General features: G+C 39.5%; 1 protein-coding gene and 1 long non-coding RNA gene across 2 annotated transcripts; one reads left to right on the plus strand and one right to left on the minus strand.

Annotated features, from left to right (window-relative positions):
- Positions 1 to 3655: 3655 nt before the first annotated feature.
- On the minus strand, positions 3656 to 18929 carry LOC103180351 (cytotoxic and regulatory T cell molecule). Its single transcript, XM_007896145.2, has 14 exons — positions 18850 to 18929; positions 14018 to 14164; positions 12797 to 12949; positions 12438 to 12578; positions 11564 to 11722; positions 10927 to 11010; positions 10193 to 10237; positions 9564 to 9620; positions 8106 to 8150; positions 7754 to 7855; positions 7617 to 7661; positions 5602 to 5757; positions 4669 to 4758; positions 3656 to 4172 (listed from the first exon to the last, which is right to left on the minus strand). The coding sequence occupies exons 1-14, from the start codon at positions 18899 to 18901 to the stop codon at positions 4051 to 4053; spliced, it is 1398 nt and encodes a 465-aa protein (XP_007894336.2). The 5' UTR covers positions 18902 to 18929; the 3' UTR covers positions 3656 to 4050.
- On the plus strand, positions 4088 to 7456 carry LOC121850771. Its single transcript, XR_006085748.1, has 3 exons — positions 4088 to 4176; positions 4887 to 5028; positions 6355 to 7456. It is a non-coding gene; the product is annotated as an uncharacterized LOC121850771 (long non-coding RNA).
- Positions 18930 to 22062: the final 3133 nt, after the last annotated feature.

Consider the following 22062-nt stretch of genomic DNA (forward strand, 5'->3'; position numbering starts at 1 on the left):
AGAAGGTGAGAGAGGGTGAAAGAGAGAGGGGGAGAAGGAGAGAGAGGGGGGGGAGAAGGTGAGAGAGGGAGAAGGTGAGAGAGGGTGAAAGAGAGAGGGGGAGAAGGTGAGAGAGGTGGAGAAGGTGAGAGGGGGAGAAGGAGAGAGAGGGAGAAGGTGAGAGAGGGTGAAAGAGAGAGGGGGAGAAGGAGAGAGAGAGGGAGAAGGTGAGAGGGTGGAGAAGGTGAGAGAGAGGAGGAGAAAGTGAGAGACAGAGAGGGGGAGAAGGAGAGAGAGAGAGAGAAAGAGGGGGGGGGGGCAGGTGAGGGATGAGAAGAGCAGGAAGGAGGGACCGAGAGAGAGGGAACGAGTTTGAAGGGTTGGGATAGAGAGAGAGAGAGAGAGAGATAGAAGGTGGAGAGGGACACAGAGAGAAGGAGGGAGGAAGACAGAAGACAAAAGACAGAGATGGAGGAAGGAAAGAGAGACAGGTGTGAGGGGGGGGGGGGGAGAGAGAGATGAGAAGCAGTGGCTGAGTGGCACTTTACATTTATGGGCAGACTGTCAGGAACTGTGCAGATCTTGTCCTCTCCTGCACGAGGCTCCGCAAGCCCATCACCCCATCCTCGCTGTGCTCAGTGGGTCCCCGTCTCCCAGCAGATCCAGTTCCAGATCCTATTCCCTCTGCCTTCAATCCCAACACGGTCCCATCCCTACCCACTACCTCTCTAAACCCCACCGGCCCGACTGCTCGGGTGCCCGTTCCCAGCTCTGGCAATGCACACGCGGACGCCCTCCTGACGTGAAAGGCAGTGGAAATATAAATGTAAATTGTATTGGTGTTGTATCATTTCACATCGCGAGGGTGCCATAAAAAGCTTCAGAACACTCACTGAGAGTCTTGAGCTAGTGTGGAGCAGACGATAATAATAATAATAATCTTTGCTGTTGATATCATGTAGACTTATATCTTTGAGAAGTCTCGTTTCACAGAATATACTGTAAAGTGCATTGACTGTATATTTTGGGGCGAAATGCAGCGGTCAGCAGCCAGGAAGCAATTTTAAATCTTAGGTAGGCCTAAAATAGCTCTGATTTGCACTGAAGTGACACCAACTCACTTAACTCATCTGCCACCTCCCTTTGGCTCAGCGTAGTGCTCCGCCACTGTCAAGCGCTCTGGGACGCTAACCAGCATGAGGAGAGCTATATCAATGCAAATTATTGTTGATGATACATTCATAATAAAGGTACTACATTACTGAATTTTGATGTTTTTGACATTTTGCTAAGCCTTTCTCAGCTTTGTTTTGTATCAAAAACAAGAACTGGTGAAAATCCAGGACCTACATTGCAAAACCATGCAAGTTGGTACAACTAAACTGCCTAATTCATATTCTACACACTTTTTTGTAGGAAAATCCAATCAGATGGGAAAATAAAACCTCCCATAGGTCTTGATCTAACAGTTCCTCGAATGCTTTCTTCAGTTTTGCTTAAATTGCAGGACCTAAAGACAGATCTGCTTCGTTTGATTGTTTTTTGGTGCACGGAATCATTGCATCTCAGCGGGTGGGGGCTGAGAGTGCGGTAAAAGAGATTGCCTTAAAAAGCAGGAGGGAATGGTCAAAGTCTCTGGGATAGAGCTCCAGATATTAATTGTCTGTGGGTAAAGAAATTCATCAAAATCTGTAAAATAGGTTAATTCTGGAAAGGTTTACTTCAGCAGAACAGGACCTGAGTGCTGAAGAATACACATAATCAGCATTCTTTTCAGCCATTGAAAGTAAATATACTGTATTAATCTGTCACCCTTGTTTGGCCATCATCCCTTATCCATCTTGATCAGTGAGTTTACAAACATTGACAACAAAATGGCTACCTCACTAACGGCTCACCAAACTTATTCAGTGGTCGTGCAGTTGAGTCGTACAAATTAGAAGACTGCAAGTTCCATTCTTGGCACTCCATCTCAAGAAGATCCTTTTTGGCCATGATCTCAACCTGCAGATTGGGTGCAAAGTCCTCATTGCCTCCTGTTGTGAAAGATGCTATAATAAATACCTCTGATGTAAGCTCATCTCAACTAGGTCAGTACAAGATTGTTGTAAGATTTTTCTCAGCAATCTGGGTTAAGGAAGGAAAAATGAAGATACATGTTTTATTTTATTCAAGGAACACTGACGAATCTTACAGCTGGAAAAAGACTAAGAAACAGATTTTTTTTAAAAAGTATGACTTCAAGAGAGGGAATTGGAAAGCCACCCCAAATGAACTTAGATTGCAGAAAGGTGTCAAAGACAGCACTGCTGCTTTCTCAAGCCTTCTTGAATCTGTTTCTTGCAGTTTGCTAAATCCCTGCTGTTTTCATGATGCACTTTTATGATAAGTCACAGTCCTTCGTTCACTTGTGCCAAAACATGATTCATAGATTCACCTCGTGCTGTGTTTGAATTTGACACTTATATAATTCCACTGTGTTAAGCCAGTTATCTGATTCTTTGTACAGATTTGCTGGTGTAGCTTTAACATTTTATTAACAAATATTGATTGAAAGAGCATGAAGTGTTCCCTAAATACACACCCAAGGGAGAAGAGTATGGGAGGAAGTAAAGTGAGTGAAGACTGGTGTGGAAAATAAACACTCGCACAGACAAGTTGGGCTGTGTCAGTACTGAACAATCTATGTAAATCTCTTACAACAGCAACAACAATAAGATTACATTTGTAGAGCGCCTTTCACGTCGGGAGGACGTCCCAAGGCGCTGGACTGAGTACAGCATTTCAGACCCGAGCTGGGGTTGGGGGTGGAAGAAGAGGGAGGGAAAGGAGTGGCCGATGGCATGGTCGAAGAGGAGGGTCTTGAGGCGGGACTTGAAGGAGGCTAAGGAGGGGGCGAGGCGGAGTGACTGGGGGATGGAATTCCAGAGGCTGGGGGCAGAGTGGCTGAAGGCTCTCCCGCCAATGGTTCGGGGGGACATGGAGCAGGCCAGATTCGGCTGAGTGGAGGGAACGGGCGGGTTGGTAGGGGCTTAACCAATTGTCGTTTAGCTTTCAGTAGCAGAGCTATTCAGAATAATACTTGTGATGCCACTCCAGACTTCTTTTCACCGGTAGTAAAGAAACCACCACCAGGAAAATGAGTCAGAAAAATGGAAATTTCACTCTTGTATTTGCTGCATTCAGCCGTTGCCGAGAAATGTTTGCTCCTGTGACGCCATTAGAGGAAAAGAGTTACAGTCCCAGAACTGGCATTCCCAAACGTAATAACAACAACTTCCCGGAGCGCTTCTCAGTGGTATAGTCTTGACAACGAGCCAGTAGGTTGAAAGAGGAGGGAGGTGACCGTAAGCCATAAGCACGATCAAAAAGGAATTTCTTTTGGCACGACTTGAAGGTGGAGAGGGAGGAGAGGCAAGACAGAGGGATCAAGAGAGAGTTCCAGAGTTTTGGGATGTAATGACCACTCTTGTGCAGGCAAGTAGTATCCAAAACATTTTTTTTAACCTGCATTAAATATAGTGCAACATTTATATCAAGCTATTTATTATCAATAAACATTTTTGCATGTATTTCTGTTTATTAAAACATTTCAAAATTCTGAATTTGATTCATATTATGCCAACAATTATTGCTTGGGTGCTCCACTTTGTGAGTTTAAGTGCTATACTTTTAACTTTAGCCATCTATGCTTTAGAAATATGTCCGTCTTCTTATAATTAATATTATTAGCTATGTTTAGAAATAAGTGTAATGCAATTTTGAAAGTAAAATTGAATTCTACATTTATAATGTGTTATTCATAGCTTAAAATTGTATTTCATTTATTTATAAGTTCAGAGGGACAAATTTGTTAAAGTCACTGGAGCAACATAAGAGTTTAGCCCGAAGCAATAAATTCACTGCATAGAATACAAGGGGCAGAATAACTTGCTGTATATTTTTTATAAATTACAATTGTATGAAAATAGAAGTTGAAATTCAGTCATCGAGCGTAGAAGATAATTTTTAAAACATTTTTAAACTGTACAAAACAAAGATAAGTTTTACTCTACTGCAAAATAGCTTATATTATACATCACTTTCTTTTTCGGTTTTATTTAGGTGATCTTCGTGGATGCCGTTGGAATGTTGCTGCTCCAAATGTTCCACTGAATTTATACGAACTGCATACTGCGTGACTAAATTTTGCTCTGTGTAAGGCAAAAAAATATGTTCTGTACAAGAAGAAAAAATAGGTTGTACTTGAGTTTGCAATACCTGAATTAATAATACTGATTTCCTTCCCAAAAAGTGAAGATTTTAATGGGATTTCAATATTGGTAACTGATTGTTTAAAAAATTTTGTTTGGATAAATTATGATTTGTTTCTTAAGAGCTTGAAGAAGAAGGAAAAGTGCAAAGAAATTCTGTACTAAGGATTAAACAGATTAAACTAATAAATATTCACTGTCTCATAAGGCTGGGAGCAAGAGGCCTCAATAACCCGTTTAATCCCTGTTATCCTTTGACTGCAGTGTTTTTAAGATTTAATCTGTGTCTAGTTTTTATCATACATATAATCTGAAAAAACATTATGCAGTCTTAAAAAAAGCCTTTAATTTATATGTTGAAAAAAATGTTAATCTTGTTACACTTTTTGATTAAAAAATGCTACTGTTCTCAAAGGAGTTAATCATCCCTAGTTACCTCGATTATTACTTTCGTGTCGAAAATTGTCTTCATTACTTGACTTGTTTGATCTGTTGCTTTCAACGGTTTGTTCAGAATCATCATTCTCTGTAAAAGCAAAAGCTAATTTTAACCACTATACCTACAATGGTATCCAACAAGCATACAGTAAAAGCAAACAGCGCAGTTAAAAGCAAACATCTTCAAGGAATTAATAATAATAATTCTTGTGTTAGATACAGAACCTTATCTCATTGAAACATGTCAAAACAGCAACGAATGTCGAAAATGTCCAAGTCGAGATGAATGACCAATTTTAAATGGAGGATTGTTGACCATGGACCCTGGGAGCAACTCATTTTTCAAATTGTAGACAAGGTCAACAGTATCACTGTTTAGATTTATTGGTTATATTAATTTGCTTTGTTTTTCTTTGGTAATTTGATCATGCGGCAAAAGTGCTTTAGATTTATAATTTGTCCTCAATTCTTAACATTCTATTAATTTAGTTACCCCAGTATTAACCATTAAAGTGGCCTATTCTCAGGCCTCTACTGCATAATAATAATACTTGCTTTGATATAGCATTAAGAACATCAGTGAATCTGCTATACAAATGTAATTTGTTGTTGAAGTGAGTGATTTGCAGAATTGTTTGAATACTACCGTGGGATTTTAATATACACCTGAAAAGGCAACCGGGACCTTAGTTTCATCTAAAGTTCAGCCTTGGAGGATCTGTAAGCATTACAATCCTATTGACTGTTTTGGCTTCAGAGTTTTTCTCTGAAAAACAAACTATTGTCCACTAAGTGTTATTTCTTGCTGATTGAGATCATGAAGTCAACATAGCATGTTGATACACCATGTGTCTTTCACTATTGGGTTATTTAACTGGTGGAATTGTTTTTTTAGTAGCTAAAATAAGATATTTTTAAAATGCAGACTTACGTTTTTTCCATTTCATGTGCTCTTTCCTCACTTTTAGCACAAATAATTGGATAATAATGAATAAAGCACAGATCAGGAATGCTATAAGTATCAGTATTAAAGCTGTGCTATGCTTCATTTGGTTCGTTTGATTGCTGCGGTTTTCAGATTTCTCTTCTGTAAAAGATGACAATCAGGGTTAATAAACTGTCCATAACAGAAACAAAGGGTAACATAGCATTACATAGAGCAATACAGCATGGAAACAGGGCATTTGGTTCAATATGTCGCCCAATATTCCACACGAGCCCCCATCTCTCCTATTTCCCTCATCTATTACACTCTACCATTACTTCTCCCTCTTGTATGCATCAAGTTTCCTCTTAAATACAGTAAAACTCACATTAGCCTTATCAGTCTAGGCCATAACATTTAATATATTTATGCAATGTCCAAGTTGCAGGCAAAATTGTATAAATCATATAAAATCTGATTTAATTAATAATCTGCACATGCGTAATTCAAAGCAGCTGGTAAGTGTGCATGTGGTACTTTGTCACTAAGTTAGGTTGTTATTAATTAGACTTCTTTGACTTCTTGTATTAATTATCCTAAGTGGTTTTGATTGGAAACTGAATGGGGCTCACGGACTCAGGAAATTATACGATTTATAAAGATGATAAATAATTAACATTTATAAAGATAAGACTTACGTGAGTTTTACTGTTCATTGATGCAAGTATTTAATTGTGCATTAATATCCTGGTTTTTCAGATTCAGACAGAAAGTAAGACATATGGCACTACTTCTGCCAAAATCCTCCTTGACAAGTTACTTGAAGCAAGGATTAAAAGCAGAGTCATCCTGTCAACCTAACAGAATTAATTCATCTTAGATCTGTAAATTCAGCCTTGCTTTTCTTTTACGTGGCATTAGTCAGGAAGACGATCCAAAATGTATTCTGTGTTTTATGTGAGTGGATGAGGGGAGGGAGCAACAGATAAACAGTTGGGGATTTAATCCAGGCTGTTCTACTTAGAACGGGATGAAATGTACATTTGTTTTCCAAAGCATGAGAAAGGACATTAATAATGATCCCATGGATTCTGCTGAATAACGGGAAGCTACATAAAATCCGTCACTTGCACAAACTAAATTAATTCACCCATTGTCTCCAAAGAGTTACCAGTACAAGTGAACAGCACAACCAAATTAAGATATGTTTTACATATCTGCATCAAATCTGTTTTGCTTCTATTGCTGTCACCCCCCAATACAAACCACAATGTGTGTGTCTGAAGAATAGTCTACGCAGTAAGATACTTCGATAAAGAGTTAAGACAAAGAACAGAAGGAGCATCTTTACTGGTCTCAAACCCTGAAAGTCTATGTATTCCAGAAATACTTTATGAAATGTGTTTGTTTGTGGGAATAGGTTCATTGTGATCTATTTCACCTGATATGTTTTTATTATTAAATCTTCGGTGAACGTTACAGTGATTTCTAAACAATGACAACATTGGATGATGCATTGTATCATGAACGTGATTATAGTACTCTGCTCTTAGATATAGAGAACCGTGTAACAGATCCTCAAGTCTTATATTACATCTCAAGGGAATTGAACATACCTCAGTATTTATTTTGTGTGTTTTTAATAAATCCTGCACTAGGTTTTATAATGCTACATTTATTGATTTGAATATCAATTCTGTGACTTGTTGCCATATCTTGTACACCTCAAACAGCTCAATGCATATAACTTGGAAATGTCTAGTTTCTCACACGTTTTATGTACTCGCTGTCAAGTTTAATGATTCTGTATTTTTATCAGATTTATCTGATAAAAATAAATGACCAATTTATCCTGAGTATTGCTGGCATTTGAGTTATATGAACAGTTAAAACTGTTTTATTAGTTTTTCTGGCAATTGTGCCAAAATTTACTGAGTACTTATACTTTGCATTGCCATTTTTATTTGAAATATCACATCTTTTCCATAATAAAATATAAATTGAAGAATATAATCATGTACCATGTTGCTCTGTGCTGTTGCTTTCAGTTGAATTGCTGTAGAATGCTGCAAAAAAAATAATGTGCAGTTAACAAGATAAGACAATTACACATCTTTTAATAAAAAAACATATTTCATTTTATAAACCGTTAACTTACAGGTGTGCAAATCTGCTTTAGTTTGCAAGGTGCTTTGACCACTAACTGTTACTGGTGACTCTTCATCGGTTGTTGAGTTTGAATTCATTGACGTCTCACTTTCTGTTGATGAAAGAAAAATTGGATTAAGCTTCCGAGGTCAGTACAAAGAAATCCTGCAAATAGTTTGAAACCAACATCCTCGTGTTGTCACAAATTGTCTTTCTGAGTTCCTGATATTCAATGAAAATATCAAAAGTGACATGATATCATTCTAAATCAACCGCTTGGCAGAAATAGGGGTCAACAGTTTTTGCAGAAAAATTTCAAATGCTACATCTTAAGTATTGATAATACAACAGCAGTGAATTACCGTTTGTAAGGATTTGGGGATCTTCTGTTGATGTGAAGAAAGAATCTGAAATTAATAAAAGCAAGAAATTAACATATTTACATTTGATCATCACATTGTATTTTTTAAATGTTTATTGAAGTTCAAATTTGTTACAAATCACCTTTTACATAATTTAAAGTTTTTTTTTGAAGCGATTGCAACAGGAAACGCATGTTGAATCTCTTTGCGTTGTATTCTTGCTGATCTTTGCATCGTGCTTTGACTGAACAAACACGCAAATTACGTTTGTGTAGTGCCTTTCACGTCGGGAGGATGGCCCAAGGCGATGGACAGTCAGGGATTTGGACCAGAGGGTTGGAATTGGGGTGGGTGGGCCGGAGGGCAGGGAGGATAGGGCAAGGAGAGTGGCCGAGCGCGTGGTCGAGAGGGGGCGGGGGGTCTTGAGACATGCTTTGAAGGAGGGAAGGCAGGGAGCAAAACGAAGGAACTGGACCATGGAGTTCCAAAGAGAGGGGTAGAGAAAACTGGGACGTCCTCACGACATAAAGGCGCTACACAAATGTAATTTAGTATTGTATTGTAAATTAATTAAAGTGATTAAAAAAAATACAGCAACTGTCGTGAAACTATAGTGTACTTTGGATATCTTTGAACGTGCGGTACTTTACATGTCAAATAAAACTCTGTGAACTTTATTAAACGAGAGCAATTTTTGACCACTGATAGTTTGATGCGTTATTGCACTCAACCACCAGGTGGAACCCGTCCGTCAATGAATAAATAGCGTCGTTCCATCAAAAAATAGTAAGCTGTGGCTCAAATGGGGTGAATACACAAGGAACTGGAAGTTACGATGGAATAATAATAGAATAATCCTTGCATTTGATAAAGCGCCTTATCGCCTCTTCGAGACGTCTCAAAGCGCTTCACAGGATGTACTGTCAAGTGAATTGGCCGTATATTTTGTGGGCGAAACACGGCAGCCAATTGCGCACAGCAGCGTCCCCACAAACAGTCGTGCATTGAGTGAGCAAATTATTATTTTTAAAATGGAGGGTTTTTTAACCCCCGGAAAAACGATCCGCCAATCGACTAACAACCGGGTTCCAACTTACTGCTTGGTAAATAGAGGCGTGTGGAGTAAGAAAACTTGCCCAACGTTTCGCCCTGCCGGGAATCGAACCTAGGTCCTCTCGCTTGCAAGGTGAATGTTTTAACCTCCAAGCTACAGGACTCAACTCTTTGCCTCAACGTCTTTACAAAGTTTACCCCGGTTTGAACTGATTTGCTAAATGATAGGCTTTATGGTTATATTTCCATCTAAGGAAGTACAGAATGAATTGTCATTCTTGCTCTCTAGATACGATTTCCTATTGATGTGAGGACATTATCAGTACAGTAAATCAGAATAGGAAAATATACAATTGACACTTCATAAATAAATAACCATTTTATCTTAGAAAAATGTGCACTCACGGCTGGTTGGGAAAGCATTTTGGGTGCTGTTTTCAGTCATTGATTCTGGTCTGATTTCTGATAATAAAAAAAAGGAGAGAAATTACTATTCATTTTCCATCATAAGGTTAGGTTTCGCCATAAGCAATTCGAGTGGAGTGAAACCTCAGAAAGCAATCAGCATAACATTGTGCTACATATATGCAAAATGTTGTTAATAATAATCCTTGATTAATCCTTGATTATAAAGTATATTTGATACGGCGCCTTATCATGTAGTTGAGACGCGGCAAGACACTCCGCAGAATATACTGTAAAGTGAATTGACTACATTTTGTGGGCGAAACGTTGTTGAAAATGTGTTCTTAAAAAAAACGACGATAAATTGAGAAATTGAGATTATCCTTGACACCCATAAGTAATATTGGAGTGTTTAAAAATCTCATTTGACATTTCACCTGCCACACTCCTGGACAAGGACACGTCTCATGGAGCAGAGTGCGGCTGCAGTTGTGAAAGGGAAGCTTTAACCTCATGTTTGCTTGACTCCCACAACACTACCACAGAGGAAGATGTGTGAAATCATTCACTTTGATGGGGAAGGTGAGAATTTTCTTTTAAAAAAAAATCTAATTTTGAAAAGAAATTACCATTTGTTGTGTGCGTGTACGATTCAGTCGATCGGAGAGGATTATCTGGAAAACAAAATACAATGGAATCGCTGTTAGAAAGAGCGAGAAAGAGTTAGAAAGAGATGTTTTTACTGTGCGGTTAGGGCTTTGGATCCTTGTATTGACTTATCCAAAAGGTCTAATTGTATGGTGACAGGCGTGGTGAAGCCCAGATACAAAATACCAATACAAAATTACATTAGTGTTAGCACTTTTCACGTCGGGAGGATGTCCCAAGGCGCTGGAGAGTCTGTGGATTGGGATCAGGGAGAGTGGAGGGCAGGGAGGGTAGGAGGGTTGCCGAAGGCATGGTCGAAGAGGAGGGTCTTGAGACCCGGCTGACTTCTGGCTCGTCAGGTGGCCGCCAACATTTCATTCTGCGAACCATGCATGAGTTGTGACTGGAAGTCAGCTATGATAGCTGACGGTCGTACTTTCTGTATCGGTCCTGTAGCTCAGAATAAGGAAGTGCTGACCAGCGATCAGCATTGGTTGGGGATTTTCGCCCACACAATGTACAGTCAATTCACTTTAAAGTATATTCTGTGAAGCGCTTTGAGATTTCCTGAAGGTGCTATGCCAAATTATTATTTAATAATTAGGATTATTATTATTAAGGATTATTATTATTATGGACTGGTATCATTATGAGTGCAGCGTACAGAGACAAAAACACTATATTGTTTACTGTATTTGAAGAACATTCAACTCACAATCAGTGGAAGAAGATGTGTCCGAGGTGATGCTTTCATCCTTCTCACTGCTATTCGTGGGTACTATTATTTGGATTTTTCTTGCTACAGAAAAAAAAGTTCAGCAGATATAACACACCAGGACTATAATTAACATCTGGCTTTGTACTATCTCTATTGACCCATTTCTATTGATAGAGTGATTAAGTTAAAATAAAAATGTTAAAGCAACAGTTTTAAATATGAAAGTGAATTCCAACACTTTTGTTCCTGAACTCATTAAACTACCATGTATATAAGATACGTTTCAAACAAAAGATTAGATTGTTTATGCAATGGTAGTGCAATTTCAATTTCCAACAAGTAAAGTCTACTACTAATACAAAATATTTAGTTATTTCCATTGCTAGTTAAAATCAATCAATCATTAAAGCTAATATGTAAGTCCAAGTTCAACAAAAACATATTAGAAACAATAATTTATCATTAGAAATAATTGTTGTCATTTCCTGGGTTAATTTAGAGGTGTTTCTTGCTGTTAGAATAATACAGTATGTTGAAATTCCACCTGTTATTGACTGGTGCAATTTGCAGCCTATTTTGAACATCAGTCGGTGACGTTCACTCAGAACCTTGCGAATAGGAGTAACACACTTACATTTACTGCCAAATTGTAAAGTTGCTCTAAGAGTATTCGTCAAGCCTTCATGTTCAACCAGACAGTCAATTCTCAATTCATTGTAATGTTCGATGATTTTCAGCGTGCTGGTTGTTGTAAACTTCAGTCCATTATTTTCAAGTTCATACGTTGTGTGCACTGTATAAAAAGATTCATCACACATAGGTCAGTGACCATAGATCAATGGCAGATTCATATGTTGCGATGTTACAAAGGTCATTCAAAGTATTTGGCTAATATTTGACCTTAATGCTGGACATTGGAAGTACTTGGACTGGAATTATAGCACTTCTTTTGTAATTTTCTTTTGCATTTTTTTTCATTCTTTTCAAGCTCTGCGAAAGTCGTGGGTAATAAGTGGAGAATGACAGCTCCCGGTGAGCAAATAAATCCATCGTGGGACCTTGCAAAATTGCCTGCCGCCTTCGTCTACAAAATACACAGCCACTACACTTTACCATAATCCTCTCTTGCCAGCTTTATGGTAAAAAGGCTCATGAGGAATTGAAGTTTCATCGAAAAACTTTTCCAACCAATGAACATCATCGCAAGAGAGGTTTGGGTAAGTAAATCCTTTGGCCTATTTTATCTAATTTGTCCAACATCTTCCCATAACAGCATAAGGTATTTCTCAAGGTAGTTGACTGTCCTCGCATTCACCCTCCCTCCCCACTTTGAAATCCCACCTAAAGACCTTTCTTTTTGATCTCCCCCTGGCTTAGGGTCAGACTGCGCCACTGTCAAGCACTCCGGGATGCTACCCTACGTGCAGGACGCAATATAAATCCAAGTTGTTGTTGTATCACCTTTGCTGGCATCTATGGGTCACCATTAATAGGTTAATGTTCCTCACCTTGCAGCCTCACTTCGTTGTTTAGCAGCCAGGTGATTTGGGGCTTGGGTTTGCTTCCGGTGGTAATACATGTGAAAACCTTCTTCTCTTCTCCATGCAACTCATGCTTGGTCATGGACAGCGTAGGGCGATTTGGCGGTGCTGGGGAGTAAAGGCAAAAACCTTCTTTTTACAATGCTTCAGCAAAAGCTTAACGGCATGTTACACAGCAGCACTTTCTTTAGAAATAATAATAATAATTAAATTTGTTACGCTGTCATTTCACATTGGGAGCGTGTCTCAAAGCATACTGTGCATGTTCTAGGAATGATAAAAGCGTGACTATAATTAGCTATTTTTAATCTCTTGAATCTACATACCTAGAACTCTTAGGAGCACTTGTTTAGTTTCTATTGCGTATCCGTATTGTAAACAAGTGTAAGTGCCTCCATCTTCTACTGTGGTATTAAGAAGGCTGACAATTAACATGGTGTTTGAGAAGTTCACTAACTTGTACCTTGTGTCTTTGAGACCTGTTGAAAGAATGAAAACTGTTAACCACAACTTTCATTGATAATATCTGCAAGCTGGAGTAATATTTCACTCAGATGCCTAAGAACATCTTTTTACTCAAAGCCAAATCGGATTATATTATTATAGACTGGCATTACAGAAATATTATAGTTTTTTTTAAGAAAAGTCTATTGGTTCAGTAAGGGCACTATAAAACATTTGATCTGTTTTGATATACATCACTTGGTAATCTGCTGCTGCTTATGTTTAAATAAAAATAGCTTACATCATTACTTAACGATAGCAACTGAAATGGGAGAAAAACAGTGAGCGGAATATAAAAGCTATAACAAGATGATTATTTTGAGTAGCACTGGCTTGTAGCAGACCACATTGGTGTCTGTAATTGCTGCTATTTGGATTCACAAGCTGTTGGACAGGAAGCACAAGTACATGCAGACAGTACATACACTGGCCACATGTTGAGTCAGTGACCCAAATTGCCGCCTCCAACATTGCATCCAAACCACTTGATACACTTTCCAAACCATTCTCTTTTTAGTTGATTGATCTTCTTCTCCGACGAAGACGGTGACGTCTGTTAGAATACAGTTCCACTGCAACTGGTCACCTTCCGGTTTCTTATCAAACTGCAATTCGTCATCTACAAGCCTGGACAGTGTCATCAGACCAGTCCTATGCAGACTATCAGAGCATCTCAGCCAAGCCCTAATCTTATTTATTTGACATGTGCAAGTAAGGTGTATGGGTACATGTACTGCTTATTGATGAGGAACAAAAGCCCTGGGTGATTTTATTTCCTCCCATGGTGCCCTGAGTGTCTTTTATAGTAATAATAATCCTTGCATTTGATATAGCGCCTTATCACGTCTTCGAGACGTCTCAAAGCGCTTCACAGAATATACTGTAAAGTGTAGTGACTGCGAATTTTGTGGGTGAAATTCACAGTCTTCACTTTTCTCCACTTACCACCTAATCTCACTGTGCAATTTTCTTTTGCTCAACTATTGGATTGGTTGCCTCAGGCAATTGGGTTTGACAATGAACGATGATTTTCTCTCTCTTACCTCGCATGTTGGTAAAGAATATAACATAACCTCTTGGATTTTTCCACTCGATGACTGCTGACTCACTGCCATTTATTGTGCAGTTGAGAATTGCTGGTTCTCCCTCAAGCACAGTGATCTTCTGTATCTCCAGATGTTGTGAATTTGCTGGAAACAGAAAGGACATTGAAAGATTTTATCATTTCACAGGAAGTCCTCATGATATGCCATTTCACCCTTATTTGCCAGTAAATCCTGTACAAATTTTATCATCAGAATAGGTCTGGCTTTATGAAGTTGGGTAATGATAAGAATAATAATCCTTGCATTTGATATAGCGCCTTATCACGTCGTTGAGATGTCTCAAAGCGCTTCACAGAATCTACTGTAAAGTGAATTGACTGTATATTTTTTACCTGTTAAAAGGCATATTTTCCAGTGATACCTTTTAAGGGTTCCAGGTTTGAAAGGTTTTTTTTATAAAAAAAGGTTTTGCTGCATTATAACTTCCTACGCTAAGTGTAAGCATTGTGACTACCGTGGCCTTTTTTGGTGTGAAAACAACTGAAAGCAGGTGTGATTCGCTGCAACACTTATGAAGCCCCTCTGGAAAGTTAATTGGGCGACGGTGTAACTGTTTGTCAAAAAAAATTTCAGGCTAAAACCTCACGTTATTCACGCTTCTATTTTAAACACATTAGGAGGCAGCTACTTTCATTTCAGAATGAATCATCTGCTAAGTGTCTGAAAGAAGAAGAAAACCGACCAAATCCATATTCAAACCACAAAAAACTGCACTTTTCACAGTGAACTTGCACAGTCTTTCTTATAACAATGAAGCTTTACTTAAGTTAATCATTTGAACCTTGATTAATACTAAAGCTTTATTAGCTGCCTTTCAGTTCAACCCCACAGAGGCAAACCATCCTGCTTTCTACCAAACTCCGCAACATCAATTTCAATAACAATTTGTTAGTGCCCTTCACGAAGGGTAGCTCCCCAACATTTCCACAGCTGACGTAAAAGAGACCTTTGGACACCTGTCCAAATAAAGCCTTCAAATCCTACGAATCTTTCCACCAACAATTTCAATTTGAAGTTTTTTTTTAAATAGTTATCTTTCAATACCTAAATAGCTCTTTGAGACACAGACAAATTGGTATCTGACCACTAAAACCAATGTATGCTGGCAGTACGCTGCTAAGCCATCGTAGACTATAAGGTCTCGGGAATTGATTCCTCTTTTGTGCTCCTTTAGGGTTAGGGCGAGTCCTTCCCCATCTTTAGGTTCCCCATGAAGTCCTTCCTTTTCGACTGTGCCTCCCCCCCTGACTCGGTTCTAAGGCTCCGCCACTAACAAACACTCTGGGACACTCTCCTGTGCTGGGAGCGCTGTATAAATGCGAGTTATTGTTGTTTAATGTAACAAAAATAATAATATTTTAATCATCCTTGCATTTGAGAATGAATCGTGAAAATAATTTCTCTGCTGAGAGGGGATTTGAGGACAAGAGGACATGAATTCAAGATTGTGACCAGAGGAGTAATAATAATAATAATAATCCTTGCATTTGATATAGCGCTTTTCACGTCGGGAGGACGTCCCAAAGCACTTCACAGAACACACTGTAAAGTGAATTGACTGTATATTTGTGGGCGAACGCGGCAGCCAATTGTGCACAGCAATGTCCCACAAACAGTCGTAGATCGAAAATGACCAATTTTATTATTGTTTTTTGGTTTTGGAGGGTTTATTATTAAGCTCTGTGTGGAGTAAGGAAACTTGCCCAAGGTTTCGCCCTCTGCCTGGAACTGAATTCAGGTCTCTCACTTGCAAAGCGAGTGCTCTAACCACTGAGCTACAGGACTCCACGTACAAGGAGAAGTGTAGAAGAACTTTTAGAGAGTTCAGGGAATGAACAGAGAATTGAGAATTAGATGGATGGCCTCTTGGTGGAGCAAAGAGCAACATAAAAAAGGGGCAAATGGTCTCTAATTGCTTCTTGCACAGATCATAGTTTTGGACAATTAATGTCAATGTTAAATCTTCTTTTACTGCTAAGTTTTTAACAGTATTCCCAAACAGAGTGTACTGAAATTTCAGGGAAGTTGGTTACTCCACTCAACTCTGCTTACAATACAATATGTATTTCCATTTATATAGCGACTTTCACATCGGGAGGACATTCCAAGGCACTGGACAGTTTAAGGTTTGCACAGTTAGGGGGCGGGAGAGTTCTGTATTTTCTTAGCCAGACCAATGCATGAATCATTCTTTCTACAGCAGGGCATTCAGACCGAAAGACGGGGGAAGTGGATTGGGGGTGGAGTGAGGGTGGGGAACATATGATGTCGCCTCCACTTGAACTAAATCTAAACCCTGAAAATACTGGGAGGTTCGCTCATGAGATCACAAGAGAAATTGTGGAACTCGCTGCCGGAAGCTGTGGTTGAAATGAAAAGTATGAATGTATCACAGAGGAAATTGATGCATAGATGAGGGAGAAGGGAATAAAGGGGAATGAGTAGGGATTAGGAAGGGTAGAGGCTGTATGCAGTATAGATTAGCATGGACTAGTTAGACCGAACAACTTGTTTCTATGCTATAAAGGTCTATGTGATTCTACGCATTCAAATGAAGAAGGCCCATTTGATCCCATTGTATGTCAGCCTGGCTCAGTAATAGCACTACCGCCTCTGATTCAGAAGGTTGTGGGGTCAAACCCCACGTCGGAAGTTGGATCACATTGTTTAAGCTGACATTCCAGTGCAGTCCTGGGGTGCCGTATACTTCAGATGAGATGTTAAACTAAGGCCTTGTCTGCTTGTTTAGGGAGATGTTAAAGATCCCATGGACACTATTCGAAAAGAGAGGGGACTTTGTCCGGGTTTCCTGGTCAGCAGTCCCCCAAATAAAATTGGTCACTCACTCCATGGATGATTGTCAGACTTTCTCAATCTATTTAATGTTACAATATCCCATTTCAGATGTCTCTTACCAAAGCTGTAAGAAGAGTGAGCTCTAGCTCACATAGTCTATTGAAAGAATTGCAGTTAGATACCCTTACTCCCTGGAAACAAAAGCAAACCAAATTGTTTCTAATCATCCATATGGACCATTAGAAAGAACTTGGCAACCCACCTGATAAAATTATAATCTTAAAACCTTAATAAGACTTCAAACATTTATAACTAGTTTGGAGATGTGTTCATCATTCTACAGTGTAAATCTTATGCCAATCAATAACAATTCCAATATAATCAGGGACATCTTAAGAATGGAAATCCTATTATCAAGATTTAACAAACAACTTGTTTCATGATAAAAGTAAGATAAATCCCAATAACAATAATCATAATAATCCTTACATTTTCTATAGTGCTTTTCACATCAGGAGGATGTCCAAAAGCGCTTCATGGGGTACACCATAAAAGTGTATTGATTGGTACATGTTTTGTGGATGAATGTCGTAACCAATTTGTACACGGTAATTGTCCCCACAAACAGCCATAAGTACTTGTGAATAACCAATTTTATTTGAGGGAGTGTTGGTCAGCACAACAACTTCTCTTTTTGAGCAGTGTCATGGGATCTTTAATGTCCACCTGAAGAGACGGGACCTCAGTTTAATATCTCATCTGAAGGATGATATATTATGTAGCGAGATGGATGTCAATTCTCGACATGATAAGGTGCGATATCAAATGGAAGGATTATTATTATTATTGACCTGAATCTAAGATATCCCCTCAACAGGCAGACTATAGAATATATGGAGGAAAAAAACTGAACCTTACAACAACAACAAGATTACATTTGTATAGCCTTTCACGTCGGGAGGACGTCCCAAGGCGCTGGGATCTTAATACAATTGTTAGACACAACTTTTGTATTCATAGAAAGAAACACTTATTATATATCTTACAGTCATGTGAAAAACAAATGTCTCTCTCCGACATTTTTCTAGCTCTCGCTGTCTCTCGCTGTTTCTCTCTCTGATTTGATTAGTTTGGTTGTATCTGTCTCACACACTCTCTGTCTCTTTCATTCTCTGCCTGTCTCTCTGGCTATCTCTCTGGCTCTCTTTCTTTCTCGCTCTGTCTATCTATCTGTCTCTCTCCCACTTTTCCTTACTCTGACCCTTTCTCTGTCTCTTTTTCTCTCACTCTCTTTCTCAATTTCTGTCTGTAAAATACCTGTGAAAAAAAATAAACACCTCGCTAAACCAGATGAGGTTATACAACTCAATTACTTCTCGTCGACATCGCAATCCAAATGTACTTCATATTTACCTCACTGATCGACCATAATCGACCAAAAACAAAACACACCTACAGATTTAGGGCAACATTGAATTCTATGGCAACGCCTAATTTTAATGCAGTTTTTAATGAAAAAGACCCAGGCCTTAGAATCGAGTAGACACCGTGTGAACATAGCAATTTGTTTTTTATCTGGTATTTCATCAAGGAAATTCTTCTAAACTCTTTTAAGCACAGGTAGCGACGTCTAGTCAATCTCATGATAATTAACCACATTCTTAATCGGACTGACAATCTGAATAACTAAGATAAAGAAAAAATATCAGCGTAATTTACAGAACATTTTCATAGAGAAAATCTCCCCGCTCGGAAACCTTCAATTGCCTTTGAAGTTAAACGCTCGTTGCAATTACTGCGTGCATCTGTCTGTGTGTTTGAAAAAAACACTGAATAAGTTCATAAAACAGGATGTCAGCCCCAGCTTCAAAATGTGCTGTGGTTTTCCAGCAAAAGCTTCTTTTTTCAAAGCAAAACATTTCAACAAGCTTAACGTTTTACAGAAATAAAAGTTAAAAACCCTATTGACTTACCTGGCAGCACCGAGAGGACAAAAAACAAGCACAGAACTGAGCTCAGAGCCATGGTATCCTTTCAGAAGATGCTCAGAGTATCACTGGCTGGTCTACTCCACTACTTCTGTATTTGTATTTGTGAAACCAAAGGCTGAGCCTGGGTTACCGTGATGTCACCCAGCCATAAATGGTGATTGAATTTCCGTCAACCATTCGATCTAGGCGTAAATTCAGACACGGCTCTGGGTAACTAATGCAGTAGAGCACACAGATCGAACTACGCGACAATACAGTATTTTACTGACAACATGCCAGAGTCGTATGGCAGTCAATGCATGAGAAAAGGATTTTAAAAAATAATAGGACGCAAAATAACTATGGTATGGCGCCTTTCATGCTGGGAGGGGTTTTGGGTTGGAGGGCGGGTCGGTAACCAGAGGACATAGATTTTAAGATAATCGGCAAAAGAACCAGAGGGGAGACAAGGAGACAGTTTTTTTACCCAGCGAGTTATTACGGTCTAGAATACGCTGCCTGAAAGGGCGGTGGAAGCAGATTTGATAGTTGCTTTCAAAAAGGAATTGGATAGGTACTTGAAAAGGAAAAATTTGTAGGGCCATGGGGTAAGAGTGAGATTAGTTGGTCACTCTTTCAAAGAGCTGGCACAGGCTTCCTTCTATGTTACCTACCTTTGGGATAACATTTGTGATATTCCTTAAAACAGCCCTTGACCTAATGCTTTAAGGAGCTCAACAAATTTCACCGCCTTTATTTTATTTTAATGCTGTTGCCTTCACGCTGTGCTTTTAGCTTCAGTGTATCTTAATCTTTCTTTTGATAATAATAATCCTTGCATTCGATATAGCGCCTTATCACGTCTTCGAGACGCCTCAAAGCGCTTCACAGAATATACTGTAAAGTGAATTGACTGTATATTTTGTGGGTGAAAAGGGGCAGCCAATTGCGCACAGCGGCGTCCCTCAAACAGCGGTGGATTGAAGCGACCAATTTTTATCGTTTTTGAAGGAATTATTAGCCCCCCCAGAGAAGCGATCCGCCAATCGACTAAGAATCCTTAGGTAAACAGAGGCGCATTGGGCAAGGAAACTTGCCCAACATTTCGCCCTGCTGGGAATCGAACCCAGGTCTCTGGAGTTTTCTGTTGTGGTCTCAGTTTGTTTTTTTACATATACAAGTCTTTCTTTGGTCTTAGCCTCTGATTCTTTTTGTGACCTACTCATTTAGTAAGTGATCCACCCAAACATGAGTGTGTGGGTCGTGGAGACTCCCTCACAAGCCAAACTTTGGACTTGCACAAACCGCCTGTGCTATAATTACATCTGAGTGTGACTTGGAAAAAAACAGAAGGTGTGACGCATACATACAGAATGATTGTGAAATTAGTTGAAGTGTTGGGAGGGGTGGTGCGGGGGGGGTTTGGCTAACAAGTGTCCACTAGTGACCTTAAGTCTCTCCCACGTGGAGTGAGATCACGCATGAGATGCTCTGCTTTTGGTTCACACCCCCTCTCCCTTCCGCTTCTTACCTTCACGGCTTCACACTACAAGTTGCAAACAAGTCGCATTCTGCAGTGTTCTCTGACTGAGTGGGGTAACCGTTTCCATACCAGACTATTTCCTGTTTGATGATACATAAAGCAGCTTGATGCTGTGAGGGGAGGGCAGTCGGCTGGCTCTTCTAGACCCCACGTTCCCTACGCCAACAGCTCGTACTTTAGCGCAGGTTCTTCTGTTCTTAGTTGCCAAAGTGGCCTCAGGCAACGGTTAGCTTTTGATTGACTTTCCATGGACCGCAGGAGGTTTACAGAACAGGATAGGAACAGCAGGCGACAATAGAGGTAATAAGGTGAAAGGAAGAGACAACAAGGAAGTAAGGAGGAACCCAAGAGATAGCGGACAAGCTAACGGGGAGAGGAAGAGCAGATTGAAGAGCATACTGCAGCATGTTGCCATCATTATAATCATTGCTAATTCACCCCTGTTTTGAGACCTATTTCTTCGAACGTGCTTTTGGTCATCATTACTCCATATGTCTGCGTTTACCTAGCAGTACGTAGAAACCCGGTTCTTAGTCGATTGGCGGATAATCCCTTGGTAACAATACTGCAATGGTAATAATTCCTTCAAAATAACAAAATTTTAAAAAATGATAAATTGGTCGCTCAATCCACAAAATACACAGTCAATTCAGTTTACATTCTGTGAAGCGCTTTGAGACGTCTCAAAGATGTGATAAGGCGCTATATCAAATGCAAGGATTATTATTAATAATAATTTGATATAGCACTTTTTCATGTCTTCTAGACATCTCAAAGCGCTTCACAGCATTGACTGGAAAGTGATTAACTGTATATTTGTAGGCGAAACATGGCAGCGAATTGTACACAGCACTGTCCAACAAACATTCGTCGATTGAAGTGACCAATTTTATTATTGCTTTTGCTTTTTTTGAAGGATTATTATCAGGCATCTATCAGGCAAGGAAACTTGCCCAAGGTTTTGTCCTGCTGGGAATCAAACCCATTTTATTAGTATCATTAATATTAGTACTATTATTATTTCCAGCTCCCATCACACTCCTAAGTTACCTCCCCTCCGAGTTCAGGTGCTCAGTCAGTGATGTGAAGCACTTTGGAGACGTCCTGTTAACCTGAAAGACTATATAAAGGAAAATTGTCGACGTCGTTCTCCTTTCAAAACGCTCAAGAAATTTGAACAGAGAACGTTCAGCATTAATCGGGAAGTTATCAGGTGGTTAAACGTTTAATAAAAAAAGTAAAATTGTGTGAGTTTTTTCCCGGATTGAATGAAAACTAAGAAGTGTGAGCAACAAAAGCCCAAACTTCCCTCCTGACCACAGAAACCAAAGCAAAACTGAGCCCTGACTATTTCCCACTAATCAGGACTGGAATCATTTCTACCATTTCCCGCCACCCCCCCCCACAAACTTCACACCTGTATGCATGGGGGTGAATTGTACCTTGGTGCGTCCCCCCGACATGAAAGGCGCTATACAAATGTAATTTGTTGTCGTTGTTGGTGGTGTGCGTAGATTTGCTGCTCCCTACAGTGGCTACACTTTACCCAACATGTGTGAAGTGCGTCAAGATAATCTCACAGGAGCAATATCAAATGCAGGGATTATCGAGACGTTAAACCGAGGTCCCGAATGCCTGTTCAGGTGGATGTTAAATATCCCGTGGCCACCGTC

Source organism: Callorhinchus milii, unplaced genomic scaffold (assembly GCF_018977255.1).
Source record: "Callorhinchus milii isolate IMCB2004 unplaced genomic scaffold, IMCB_Cmil_1.0 Scaffold25, whole genome shotgun sequence".
Taxonomy (NCBI): domain Eukaryota; kingdom Metazoa; phylum Chordata; class Chondrichthyes; order Chimaeriformes; family Callorhinchidae; genus Callorhinchus; species Callorhinchus milii.